Source organism: Triticum aestivum, chromosome 7A, assembly GCF_018294505.1.
Source record: "Triticum aestivum cultivar Chinese Spring chromosome 7A, IWGSC CS RefSeq v2.1, whole genome shotgun sequence".
In the NCBI taxonomy this organism is placed as follows: domain Eukaryota; kingdom Viridiplantae; phylum Streptophyta; class Magnoliopsida; order Poales; family Poaceae; genus Triticum; species Triticum aestivum.
Window position 1 is genome coordinate 513,663,085 of NC_057812.1, and position 14,131 is coordinate 513,677,215.

The 14,131-nt window shown below is 45.2% G+C and overlaps 1 protein-coding gene across 1 annotated transcript in view; it reads right to left on the minus strand.

The window, feature by feature from the left end:
- Window positions 1-1,090, minus strand: part of LOC123151510 (GTP-binding protein SAR1A) — a gene marked incomplete in the record, with an annotated part of 1,585 nt that extends 495 nt beyond the window's left edge. The window contains 3 exon segments of the mRNA XM_044571208.1: window positions 1-305; window positions 582-713; window positions 812-1,090. Of these exon segments, the coding sequence (XP_044427143.1) occupies window positions 1-305; window positions 582-713; window positions 812-940 (566 nt within the window).
- Between the last annotated feature and the right edge of the window lie 13,041 nt (window positions 1,091-14,131).

Genomic DNA, 14,131 nt, shown 5'->3' on the forward strand with positions numbered 1-14,131 from the left:
GACATCCATCTGAAGCCCTCGCCGTAGCCCATCTTCCGGACCACGCTGCACATGAAGATCTCTAGGGGCCGCATGCCGTTGTGGGAGAGATCGACGTTGCCCTTGCCGGTGGTGTAGTACTCCAGCCCGAGGTAGTAGCGTAATTCGTGCTCAGATAATGCGTTTGCGATGTCGATCTTGTTGCCCAGCACGAGGAACGGCACGCCGAAAAGCGCCTCGGCCGAGAGGAGCGAGTCCAGCTCCTGCTTCGTCTCGTTGAACCGCTCCCGATCGGCAGCGTCCACTAGGTACACGACGGCGTCGACCTGCAAGCAAGATAAGATCTCGATGAAAGATGAAAGAAGATAAACTTGTTTTGAGCACGGATATGATGTATTTTTTGGAGCAAACATGCCATCCCAAGGGTTCAAACTAAGATAAACAGAGCAAACTAGGTTACTACTGACATGATCTTGAAGCTCTGTTCAAATTAAGATGAATTAGGCAAAATATTCGATCCTCGATCTTCACGATATTCGTACGTAGGAAACAGAGGATATGCATGTATGCTCCGTGACTGAAACAGAGGAATAAGAGCAAACCTTGGCGAAGTAGTCCTTCCAGACACGGCGCGCGAGCGCGTGACCGCCGAGGTCGAACGCCTTGAACCTGATCTTCCCGATGCTCAGCTCCTCGGACGTCGGATGCTGCGTCGGCTGGTGCTGCGCCAGTCTCTGTATAACCAACCGGCAGGCGTAACACAAGAACAAAGTCAGCAGATCAACAGGAACCCCACGAGATCAAGATCGATCGGAATCGTATGTACACCGACCTCGTCCTTGAGCATCTGGAGGAGGGTGGTCTTGCCGGCGTTGTCGAGGCCTAGGAAGAGGATCTTGGCATCCTTCTGCCACATCCCCAGATACGCCAGAGCGTCGAAGAACCAATCCACGAGAAACATCCCGGCGGCGAGCGGCGAGGCAGCTAGGGAAGCGAACCGGGATCGTTTGGGTGTCGGCGCGATTTCGTCGGGAGACGGCTGTCGTAGCTTGGTCCTGTTTGCTTTTGATTTGAGGCCTTCTCCATGAATTATATAGCTTGCCGGATGAGAAGTTGGTTTGGCTGGAGGAGTCCGCGATGGGTCCGGCGACGCGTCACCCCGTAGATCGGGCGCGGTGATTTTAGATCGGGCGGTGGTGGGAAGGTTACGCTTTCAAGTCCGTGCTCGGTCTGCGCGTCTTGGTCGTGAGACCTTATTGTGTTCGAGTTTGCTTGGAGGACTCCACCATGGGTCTAGCGACGCGTCAGACCATACATCGGTTGCCGTGCTTTCTATATCGGACGGTGGTGGGGGATAAGGGGTTACCCAATTAGGGCAACTCCAATGCGGTTCATTAAAAACAGACAACAACGGCTCCTCTGCAATTATACAGGTGTTGTACTAGTTTTTAAGGTCTATCATCCACTCCGATCCCATGGCTTTTTTTCTGACGCGTCTAGCGAGTGCCCAACGGATCCGGCTTGCCTGCTCCCTTCCCATGCTCCCATCCGTGCTCCCACTTAATCCTACGGCTGTCTTTTTTTCTTTTTTTTTTCTAATCTAATCATCTTCCCCTGATTTTAAGAGGGTGGGGCCAAGCCTTATTTTGCTCCAATCAAATCAAGTCACGTAGACGGGAGCACGGATGGGCACACAACGGGGGAGCAGGCAAGTCTCGTCCGTGCTGCCCGCTAACGCTTCGTGGCATCCTTTCCCTTTTAGTAAGTTTTTGTCCTCGTCCAAAAAATTAGGAGAGAATCTGTTTTATTTGCTATAAAAAAGCAACATGCAACGAAACACCCATCCAATAGGTGTGAAAGCATTTATTTTTGAGTTCAACTTCTTTTAAATAAAAAGACATAACTTTTGAATGAAACATCGAAATTAAGATCCGCTTTCACTGTTGGAACCCTCGCGGCATGCTCTTCAAAATTAGATCCCACATGAGTATGTTGTAGCGACCAGACCTCAAACAGTCTGATCTCTGTGCTTTAGTGTCATCCCTGGATCAGTAATGCTGACACGCACAGTACTTGAAGAATTTATAACAGAGTAGCAATCACACACTTATTACATCGAATGTCTCAATAGAGAACTTATTACAATAAATATGGCTTAAGGCCATCTAATAACGATAACAGCAGAAGGCTTGGAAGATAAGTGAGTCCATCAACTCCAACGGCATCACTAAATATAGAACCACGAACTAAAGGCACTTTACTCGTCGTCTGAAAAGTCTGCAATATGAACGTTGCAGCCCGAAAACGGGTCAGCACATGGAATATGCTGGTAATGTAACACATAGAGAGTAATGAAAGAATAAAGCTATACTACATGCATATATGGCCGGTGGAAAGATCTATGGTTACAGTTTTTGCATAAAGCCAATTTTTCCCTACTGCAAAGGAATAAATTTTATTTAACTATCATGATGGTTGTTAAACATTGAGAAGATAGACATCCTCTCAATCCCAATTAAGTATCACCATTAAAACCCAATAATATTAATTAAAATAACATGATGAGATTCACATGATAATTCAAGTACTAGATACTCAAGATGTCCATAACCGGGGACACAGCTAACCATGATTAGTTTATACACTCTGCAGAGGTTTGCGCACTTTTCCCCACAAGACTCGATCTCCTCCGTTGAGATTCTCGCACTGCATGATGTTTGAGAAACGGCTGACCGAGACATAGTCCTTCAGAAGTGCTAGCACCTTACGATCGGGTAGACAGTACCAACCTATATCCACTACATCTGCTAGTCTACCACTGTAAGAGTTCGCACGACTTAGTCAACTATGCTAGAGCCCATAGTAGCTTGTGGCTGCACACAGAAGTTTCTAGCATGAATAATCTCATGATCCCTTTGAGCCTGGGTGGCGGTCCATAAAGAAAAACAGGCAATCGTTGGAATACCCAGGTGCCTCAATCCACCCAGATGTGTGTTTAAGTTGCCACCTTAAATAAACCATTAATTTATCAATATCACATCTGTCATGGATACACTCACCCAATCCACGTCTACTAGCATAGCATGGCATAATAAGCAAACATAGAAGTAACTCCCAAGGGTTTGATAATAAAACAGGTAATAGGTTCTACCTCATCTATTTCCCAAAACCCACATATTAATCAGATCCTAATCATGCAATTGTTTGAGGATTGATCTAATGCAATAAAAACTGGGTAGTAAAGATGTATGATCAAAGTGTTACTTGCCTTGCTGATGATCCATGAAACCTAGAGATTCAAAGTAGCAAGCGGCGCACTCCGGGTACTCTATCGCAAACAAACAAGCATACAATAAGTACTCATCTAATGCACGGGTAAAAATCAAATAAGAAATCTAACCAGAAAGTTCAACTTAAGAACTCCGGTTCACAAAAAGAATCAAATCGAACGAAACAACGAAAGTCAAACAGCGAAAGTAGTCAAACAGCGAAAGAAACAAACTTCGTTTACTAATCTGGATCTAAGTCAAATTTTACAGATGCAAAAACTTGTTTGAGTTGGTTAAACGGAAAGAGGGTTTCGAGACGAAACTCCAGGCGCTTGAATCGCCTGATTCCGATAAACGAGTGAAAATATAAACTAAAACGGAAATCGTATCAGAAATCGCGATAAAAAATAATCGCGAAAAATCCAAGAAAAAGAAAAACTGACGAATAGATTAACGAACAAACGTTCGTTATCTGAAACTAAACGGTGAACGTGTTCGTTAAAATGAACGAACGAGCGAACGCTCGCTAAAAAAAAGAACCGATAAAACCGATCTAAAAAAACAAACCTAGGGTTTCTAATAAAACCGGATCGGTTTTTCTTAGAAAACCGGGATGGCGGGCGGCTACCTCGGCTCAGGCTCCGGCGAGGTCCGGCGGGGCTCCGGTGGCGGTGGGCGGCGTGGGGTGGCGGGGCGGCGGCGGCTGGCGGCGGCGGCGCAAGGCGGCGGGGCGGCGATGGCTTGAGGCGGCGGCGCAAGGTGGCAGGGTGGCGATGGCTTGCGGCGGCGACTCCGGCTGTGGGGCTCCAGGGGGGACCCCGGGTCGATTTATAAAGGGGGGGTGGCGGCGGTGGCTTGCGGGAGGGGCTGAGGCGGCGTGGCCCCCCGGACTCGGCTGCGACGGCGATCGGGACTCCGGTCCCGATCCGGATGCGGGAGGCGGCGGCGGCTGGGCCTTCGGCCCAGTCGGGCGCGCGGGAGTTTTTCTTAAATAATCCCGCCGAACTAAGAAAAATCCTAGAAAAATAAATAAAATCTAAAAATGCAAAAACAAATTTTCACCGTCTAAATAAAATATTTAGAACAGGATGAACATTTTCTTGGCCCTAAAATGCAGTTTTGAAAATGTGCAATTTTTCCTAAATTTAAATAAAATAGCAAGAAAATCCAAAATAAAATCTTACTTGATTTTTTTATTAAACCTTCAATATTTCTTTATTTTGAGAAAGTCATTTTATTCCCTCTCTCATATTTTTATTATAAAAATAATTGAAGATAAGATAAATAAAATCAATGATCCTATTTTCAAAATTTGAGAAAAACTCAAATATGAAGATAACGAAATCCCCAACTCTCTCCGTGCGTTCTTGAGTTACGTAGAATTTCTAGATCAGGCCAAAAGCAAATAAAATATGATATGCAGTGATGACCTAGTGTATAACATTCCAAATTGAAAATTTGGGATGTTACAAACCTACCCCCCTTAAGATGAATCTCACCCTCGAGATTCGGGTTGGCTAGAAAATAGGTGAGGGTGGTCCTTTAGCAGTTTTTCCTCTCGCTCCCAGGTGGCTTCATCCTCGGTGTGGTGGCTCCATTGAACTTTGCAAAACTTGATAACCATGCTGTGGGTGACTCGGCTGGCATACTCGAGAATCTTGACTGGTTTCTCCTCATAGGTCAAATCACTATCCAACTTGTAGGCAACTTCTCTCATACATTCCAAAACTTTGTATGTTCCCACAAAACGTGGCGCTAACTTTCCCTTAACTCCAAAGTGCTTAACTCCCCGAAGTGGAGATACTCGAAGATAAACTCGGTCTCCGACTTCGTAAACTGTCTCCTTATGTTTAGAATCTGCGTAGCTCTTCTGCCTGGATTGGGCTACCTTGAGCCTATCGCGAATGAATTTCACCTTCTGTTCAGACTCCTTAATCAAATTCGGTCCAAACAACTGGCGGTCTCCAACTTCATCCCACGACAATGGGGTCCTGCACCTCCTTCCGTACAAGGCTTCGAAAGGGGTCATCTTCAAACTGGATTCATAACTGTTGTTGTAAGAGAACTCTGCATATGGAAAATTATCGTCCCAACTAGATCCATAATCTAGCGCACAAACTCTCAGCATATCCTCCAAAATCTTATTGACTCTCTCGGTATGTCCATCTGTCTACGGATGAAAAACTATACTGAACTCTAGCCTGGCACCCAAAGTTTCGTGCAACTGATTCCAGAAATTTGAGGTAAACTGGGTTCCTCTATCGGATACAATGCTCCTCGTAACTCCATGCAGACATACGATCCTGGTCATGTATATCTTTGCCAACTTAGCACTTGTATAAGTGGTCTTTACTGGGATGAAATGAGCTACCTCTATCAAGCGATCGACTACAACCCATATCGAGTCATAGCCTGAACGGGTCTTGGGTAATCCCGTGATGAAATCCATGCCTAGCTTATCCCACTTCCATTTGGGTATTGGCAATGATTATAGCAATCCTGCTGGCTTCTGATGCTCTGCCTTTACTCTCTGGCATACATCACAAACTGCTACATACTCTGCAATATCCTTCTTCATTCCGGTCCACCAGAGAGTATCCTTCAAATCCAAATGCATCTTGGTATTTCCTGGGTGAATCGAGTATGGTGAATCATGGGCCTCCTGTAGAATCAACTTCCTGATCTCCGGGTCGTTAGGCACATAAACACGGTCTTCAAACCATAGGGTATCGTGCTCATCCTCACGAAATCCTTTAACTTTTCCTTTGCTCATCTTCTCATTTATAGAGGCAACCTCCTTGTCAGTCTTCTAAGCTTCTCTGATCTTATCCATCAAAGTAGATTGAATCTCCAATGCTGCTACATAGCCTCTTGGAACTATCTCCAAACATAGCTCACGAAGGTTTTCGGCTAACTCCTTCGGTAAATCTCCCGTCATTAGTGTGTTGACATGGCTCTTACGGCTCAGCGCATTGGCTACTACATTAGCCTTTCCGGGATGATAATGCAATCTCATATCATAATCCTTCATGAGATCCAACCATCTCCTTTGCGTGAGATTTAGCTCCTTCTGCGTGAAAATATACTTCAAACTCTTGTGATCCGTGTATACTTCACAATGGTTTCCAATGAGAAAATGTCTCCAAGTCTTCAATGCATGCACTACTGCTGCTAACTCCAAATCATGCGTGGCATAATTCAACTCATGAGGTTTCAGCTGTCGTGAAGCATACGAAACAACTCTTCCCTCCTGCATAAGCACTGCTCCAAGTCCTCGACGTGAAGCGTCGCAATATACCTCGTAATTCTTGCGCTGATCTGGCAAAATCAACACTGGCGAGGTAACCAAACGTTTCTTGAACTCCTGGAAACCGGCGTCACATTCCCCAGTCCATTTGAACTTGGTATCCTTCTTCAACAACTCCGTCATAGGCTTCGCAATTTTTTAGAAATTCTCTATGAATCTCCGGTAGTATCCTGCAAGTCCAAGAAAACTCCGGATCTCTCCAACTGTTGTTGGTGCTTCCCAATTTGTCACAGTGACAACCTTGGTGGGATCTACTGCTATACCTTCTCCGGATATAACGTGTCCGAGGAATCCAACTTCCTTCAACCAAAACTCACATTTGCTGAACTTGGCATATAACTGATGTTCTCTGAGCTTCTCAAGTACCAAACGCAAATACTCCTTATGCTCCTCTTCATTCTTTGAGTAGACCAAAATATCATCAATGAACACCACGACGAACTTATCCAAAAACTCCATAAACACCTTATTCATCATGTTCATGAAATATGCAGGTGCGTTAGTCAGACCAAATGACATAACGGTATACTCGTATAGCCCATACCTGGTGGCAAAAGCCGTCTTAGGTATATCCTGCTCTCGAATTTTTAACTGATGGTATCCTGATCGCAGATCGATCTTGGAAAACACCTTAGCTCCTTGCAATCAATCAAACAGATCATTGATCATCGGTAGTGGGTACTTGTTCTTGATTGTTACTTCATTCAATCCTCAATAATCAACAACCATCCTTAACAATCCATCCTTCTTCTCCACTAGAAGTACTGGCGATCCCCAAGGCAAAGAACTTGGGCGGATATAACCTTTATCCAGTAACTCCTTAATTTGCTTCTTAATCTCCTCCAAATCTTTTGCGGGCATCCTGTATGGTCTCTTAGATATGGGCCCTATGCCTGGCAAAAGCTCAATCAAAAACTCAATATCTCTATCCGGTGGCATGCCTGGCAACTCCTCTGAAAATACGTCAGGGAAATCCTTCACCACTGGTACTTCCTCCTGCACAAATCCTGATAAGGAATTTACTTGGGTCCTCTTCGGCACATGCCGGGATACATACTTGATCCTTCTTCCTTCTGGCGTCGTAAGCAAAATTGACTTACTGGCGCATTCAATGTTCCCTCCATACATCGATAACCAATCCATGCCTAATATCACATCCAATCCTTGAGATTCCAATACTATTAGGTCCGAGGGAAATACATAGTTATCAATCCTTAATGGCAACCGATCACACCATAGACTAGCCATATATTCTGCTCCAGGCGAGGTTACTAACATGGGTGACCTAAGGGCTTTGGTTGGCAGTTTATACTTATCCACAAATCCCCTTAAGATGTATGAATGCGATGCACCAGTATCAAAAAGGACGAGTGCAGTAAATGACTTAATCAAAAACTTACCTATTACTGCATCTGGCTGAGCTTCAACCTCCTCCATGTTAACGTGGTTCACCTGTCCCCTATTGAAAGGGTTCGGCTTCTTCCCAGAGCTTACATTGCCATTTCCATTCCGGGCTTCAGGACATTCATTGGCGTAATGTCCAGTCTTCTGGCACTTATAGCAAGTGACTTGGCTCAGGTCTCTCTTGGCTGGCGTTGATGGGTTGGTACGGTTCTGGCTGTTGCTTCCTCCATTCCCATTACCATTCTTGGGGCCATTATGATTGTGCGAGCTGCCTCCTCCATGGGTATGCTGAAAATGTCCTCCCGGTTTAGGGGTAAAACGTGGCTTCTGCTGAGCTCCAGAATTGTATTTCCCTTGTCCATACTTCCTCTTGCGCAATCTGCTGCTGCTTCCCTTTAATCATAAGAGCGTGATCTACCAACTTCTGGTAGTTGTTGAAGTTTGCTACCATCAACTGCATGCTCAACTCATCATTCAGTCCTTCCAGAAACTTCTCCTGCTTAGCTGCATCCGTAGCAACGTCATCTCGGGCATAACGTGCTAGCTTACTGAAGTCATCCACATACTGGCCAACTGTCCATCCTCCTTGGCGCAAGTTGCGAAACTCACACTTCTTCATGGCCATAGCTCCTGCTGAAACATGGGCTGTACGGAAAGCCTGCTGAAATTGGTCCCATGTCACCGTGGCTATAGGGTAGGTGACAGTGTAATTTTCCCACCGTGATGCTGCTGGTCCATCCAACTGATGTGCGGCAAAGCGCACCTTCTCAGCTACTATAGTGGTTAACTCCCTTCCAATCTTGCGGAGCCAATCATCTGCTACTATAGGCTCGGTGCTACTAGAGAACACCGGCGGATTTAGCCTAAGAAAACGGGTTAAGTGATGAACAGGTGGTGGCGGTGGTGGGTTGTTGTTGTTGTTGTTGTTGTTGTTCCCCTGATTCTGATTCTGGACTAGCAACTGCATTGTAACATCCCAAATTTTCAATTTGGAATGTTATACATTAGATCATCAATGCATATCATATTTTTTTTGCATTCTGGTTGATCCTAGAAATTCTACGCAACTCAATGACCCACGGAGAGAGTTGGGGATTTTGATATTTTCATATTTGAGTTCCCTTAAATTTTGAGAATAGGATCATTTGATTTTATTTATTTTAGCATCAATTATTTCTATCACAAAAATATGAGAGAGGGAATAAAATGACTTTCCCAAAATAAAGAAATATTGAGGATTTAATAATAAAATTAAATAAGATTTTATTTTGGAGTTTTTCGGTGCTTTATTTGAATTTAGGAAAAAGGTGCGTTTTTCAAAATTGCAATTAGGTCCCAAATAAATGTTCGCCTTGTGAAGCTTGATTTTAGAAGCCCGTGAAAATTTATTTTGGAATTTTTGGAGTCCGTTTAGTATTTCTTTTTCTTTTTCTTCCGAGCGGAATAATTTAAAAAAAACGCGCCGACTGGGCCAAGGCCCAGCCGACGGCCCACCCCGCCGCCTGCCGTCTCCCTCCAAGAGACTGGAGCGCCGCTGCCGCCCGAGTCCGGCTCGGAGCCGCCCCGTCGTGCCCCCTCCCCCAAGGCAGCACACCCCCCTTCTTAAATATCGGACCCCCCGCCGCCCTCACCTCACCCCACCCCGCCCCGAGCCGCCCGCCGAGCCGCAGCCGCCCCGCCGCCGTGCCGCCGCCGCCGAGTCGCGCGCCGCCGCCCCCCGCCTCCCGTCGCCGCGCCGCACCCCGCCGACCCGCCGGAGCCCCGCCCCGCCCGCCGGAGTACCTCGCCGGAGGTATAGCCGCCGCCGTTCGCCGTTCGTGTTTTTTAAAAAACCGCCTCGGTTTATTTTTTTTTTGAAACTCTAGATCGGTTTATTTTTTTCCCTGGTTTATTTAATTAGTGAACGTTCACCGATCCGTTCGTTTTAGCGAACGTGTTCACCAGTTAGTTTCTGTTAACGAACGTCCGTTCGATTAACTGTTCATCAGTTTTCTTTTTCTCGGATTAAATCCACGATTTTTCTGATCGCGATTCCTGGTCCAATTTTCATTTTAGTTTAACTTTTCGCTCGTTTATCAGAATCAGGCGATTCAAGCGCCTAGAGTTTCGTCTCGAAACCCTCTATCCGTTTAACCAACTTAAACAAGGTTTTGCTACTATAAAATTGCCCTAGATCCAAATTGCTAGAATGAAGTTGTTTTCTTTCGCCGTTTGACTTTCGTTGCTTTGTTCGATTTGATTCTTTTGCCAACCGGAGTTCTTAAGTTGAACCTTCTGGTTAGATCTCTTATTTGAGTTTTACCTGTGCATTAGATGAGTACTTATTGTATGCTCGTTTGTTTGTTTGCGATAGAGTATCCGGAGTGCGCCGCTTGTTACTTCGAATCGCTAGGTTTCCCGGATCATCAGCAAGGCAAGTAACACTTTGATCATACCTTCTCTACTACCCAGTTTTATTGCATTAGATCAATCCTCACACATTGCATGATTAGGATCTAATTAAATTGTGGGATGGGAAGTAGATGAGGTAGTACCTATTACCCGTTTATTTTCAAACCTTTGGGAGTTACTTCTACGTTGCTTATTATGCCATGCTATGCTAGTAGACGTGGATTGGGTGAGTGAAATCCATGATAGATGTGAGATTGTTAATTAATGGTTTATCTAAGGTGGCAACTTAAACACACATCTGGGTGGATTGAGGCACCTGGGTATTCCAGGACTTGCCTATTTTCTTTTGGACCGCCACCCAGGCTCAAAGGGATCATAAGACTATTCATACTAGAAACTTCCGTGTGCAGCCACAAGCTATTATGGGCTCTAGCATAGTTGACTAAGTTGTGCGAACTCTTACAGTGGTAGACTAGCAGATGTTGGGGATGTAGGTGGTACGGTCTACCCGATCGTAAGGTGCTAGCGCTTCTGAAAGACTATGTCTCGGTCATCCGTCTTCTCAAACACCATGTAGTACGAGAACCCAAACGGAGGCGATCGAGTCTTGTGGGGAAAAGTGCGCAAACCTCTACAGAGTGTAACAAACTAATCATGATTAGCTGTGTCCCCGGTTATGGACATCTTGAGTATCTAGTACCTGGATTTTCATGTGAATCTCAACATGTTACTCTAAATTAATTTTGTTGGGTTATGTTTAATGATGATGCTTAATTGGGATTCAGAATGCTGTCAACCATTCTCAATGTTTAACAACTACCATGATAGTTAAACAAATTTATTCTTTTGAAGTAGGGAAAAATTGTCTTTACGCAAAAACTGTAACCATAGAGCTTTCCACCAGCCAAATATGCATATAGTATAGCTGTTTCATGCCATTACTCTCTATGTGTTACATTGCCAGCATATTCCATGTGCTGACCCGTTTTCGGGCTGCAACGTTAATGTTGCAGACTTTTCAGACGATGATTAAGGAGTTTTAGGTCGTGGTTCTATACTCAGTGATGCCGTTGGAGTTGATGGACTCACTTATCTTCCAAGCCTTCCGCTGTTATCGTTATTAGATGGCCTGAAACCATATTTATTGTAATAAGTTCTCTTTTGAGACACTCGATGTAATAAGTGTGTGCTTGCTACTCTGTTATAAATCCTCTGAGTACTGTGTGGTGTCAGCATTACTCATCTAGGGATGACACCGGAGCATAGAGATCAGACTGTTTGAGGTCTGGTCGCTACAGAGATGGTATCAGAGCACACGCTGACTGTAGGACACGACCACTAAGCTAAAAGACCTAGATCACTATTCACTCTCTTCTCTTCTGACTTCTCATCTTTTCTACTCTTTAGGATGGCGGATGCAAGGAACAAGTTCACACAACCGGATGAAGATACACCCTTTGGACGACACTTGAAGGAAGTCACTAGATACCTGAACATAGGAGTACCAAGCTTCACGGGAACCTACAACGCCACTTTACCTGAAGAAGAGCACTGGATGATTCAAGTTCAATTTCCAGGAAGGACGTTCATGCCAGTCACTGAGCCCATAGAGTTTTCTTTTGATGCACCAACTTGGAGTCTAGGAAAGAGCATGGCAGCTCACATCGCCATGGGACGCATTGGAGAAGTCTACCGCAAGGATCTCAAGATACTATCTACCAGATTTGTGGGCGCCGAGATGAACACTGGGAGATGATCAGCACCAGGAAGGATAGATCAATCGCAGCTTTTATCCAGGAGTTAAACCAGCACATTCGACGACAGGAGAACCAGATGTGCGCCGACATGATAGATCTAAAGAAGGCTAAGACTAGAATCAAGGAACTGGAGGAAGAACTCAAGGCTACACGTGAAGATTGTGAAGAAGAAATTGAAGTATTGGTGGAGAAGAATGACGACCTGATCAAGAAGATTGGAATATTTATGGGAGGCCCTACACCAGTAGATGAAGACGAAGAACCCAAGGAGATTAGCCCGGAAGACTACATCATCATCGACGGCACCGACTTGGAAGCAGATAGTAGCGATGATGACTATGTTGATGAAGCTGGAGCAGATATCATGGAGTCTGCAACCGAAGAATATTTCTAGTAGACCACCTCATCAGTAGTAGTAGTCCACCATGTAAATATAGTAGTCCGAGCACTTTTGCGATAGTTAGATCGATTGTATGCCTTTGTTTGATTGATTGAAGTGAATTGTTTGCTTTTGCCGCATGTGCATATGGGTAGTGTTTTCTCTTTAGAACCCCTCTATTCTTATATCTCGTCTTTTCTAAACCCACAGATGCCTCCGAGACGTGACCCCGGATTTGCTTTCCCACCGGAGCTCACCTAGTTGATCCAGCAGCAGAACACATTGATGCAGTTGCTAGTCCAGAATCAGAATCAGGAGAACAGCAATAACAACCCACCACCACCACCACCTGTTGACCACTTAGCCCGTTTTCTTAGGCTGAATCCGCCGGTGTTTTCCAGTAGCACCGAGCCGATAGTAGCAGATGATTGGCTCCGCAAGGTAGCTAGGGAGTTGACCATAGCAGGATGCACAGATGCGGAGAAGGTGAAGTTTGCCGCACATCAGCTAGAAGGACCCGCAGCATCATGGTGGGAGAATTTCACAGCCACTTTTCCTGTAGACACTGTCACATGGGACCAGTTTCAGCAGGCTTTTCGTACTGCACATGTTTCAGCAGGAGCTATGGCCATGAAGAAGCGTGAGTTTCGTAACTTGCACCAAGGAGGACGGACAGTTGGCCAGTATGTGGAGGAATTTAGTAAGTTAGCACGTTATGCCCCAGATGACGTCGCTATGGATGCAGCGAAGCAAGAGAAGTTTCTGGAAGGACTGAATGATGAGTTGAGCATGCAGTTGATGGTATCCACCTTCAACAACTACCAGGAGTTGGTAGATCGTGCTCTTATGATTGAAGGGAAGCAGCAGCAAATTGAGAATCGCAAGAGGAAGTATGGACAAGGAAAGTACAATTCAGGAGCTCAGCAGAAGCCATGTTTTACCCCTAGACCAGGAGGACATTTTCAGCATACCCATGGAGGAGATAGCTCGCACAATCACAATGGCACCAAGAATGGTAATGGCAATGGAGGAAGCAACGGCCAGAACCGCACCAACCCCTCAACCCCAGCCAAGAAGGACCTAAGTCAAGTCACTTGTTTTAAGTGTTCGAAGACAGGACATTATGCCAATGAATGTCCTGAAGGCCAAAATGGCAATGGAAGTTCTGGGAAGAAGCCGAACCCTTTCAACAAGGGACAGGTGAACCACGTTAGCCTGGAGGAGGTTGAAGCTCAGCCCGATGCAGTAATAGGTAAGTTTTTGGTTAAGTCATTTACTGCACTCGTTCTTTTTGATACTGGTGCATCGCATTCATACATCTCAAGGGGATTTGTGGATAAGTATAACCTACCAACCCAAGCCCTTAGGTCACCCATGTTAGTAACCTCGCTCGAAGCAGAGTATGTGGCTAGTCTATGGTGTGATCGGTTACCATTAAAGATTGGTAACTATGTTTTTCCCTTAGACCTAATAGTATTGGAATCTCAAGGATTGTATGTGATATTAGGCATGGATTGGTTATCAAAGTATGAAGGGAATATTGAATGTGCTAGTAAGTCAATTTTGCTTACTACCCCAGAAGGGAGAAGGATCAAGTATGTATCCCGACATGTGCCAAAGAGGCCCAAGTAAATTGCCTAACAGG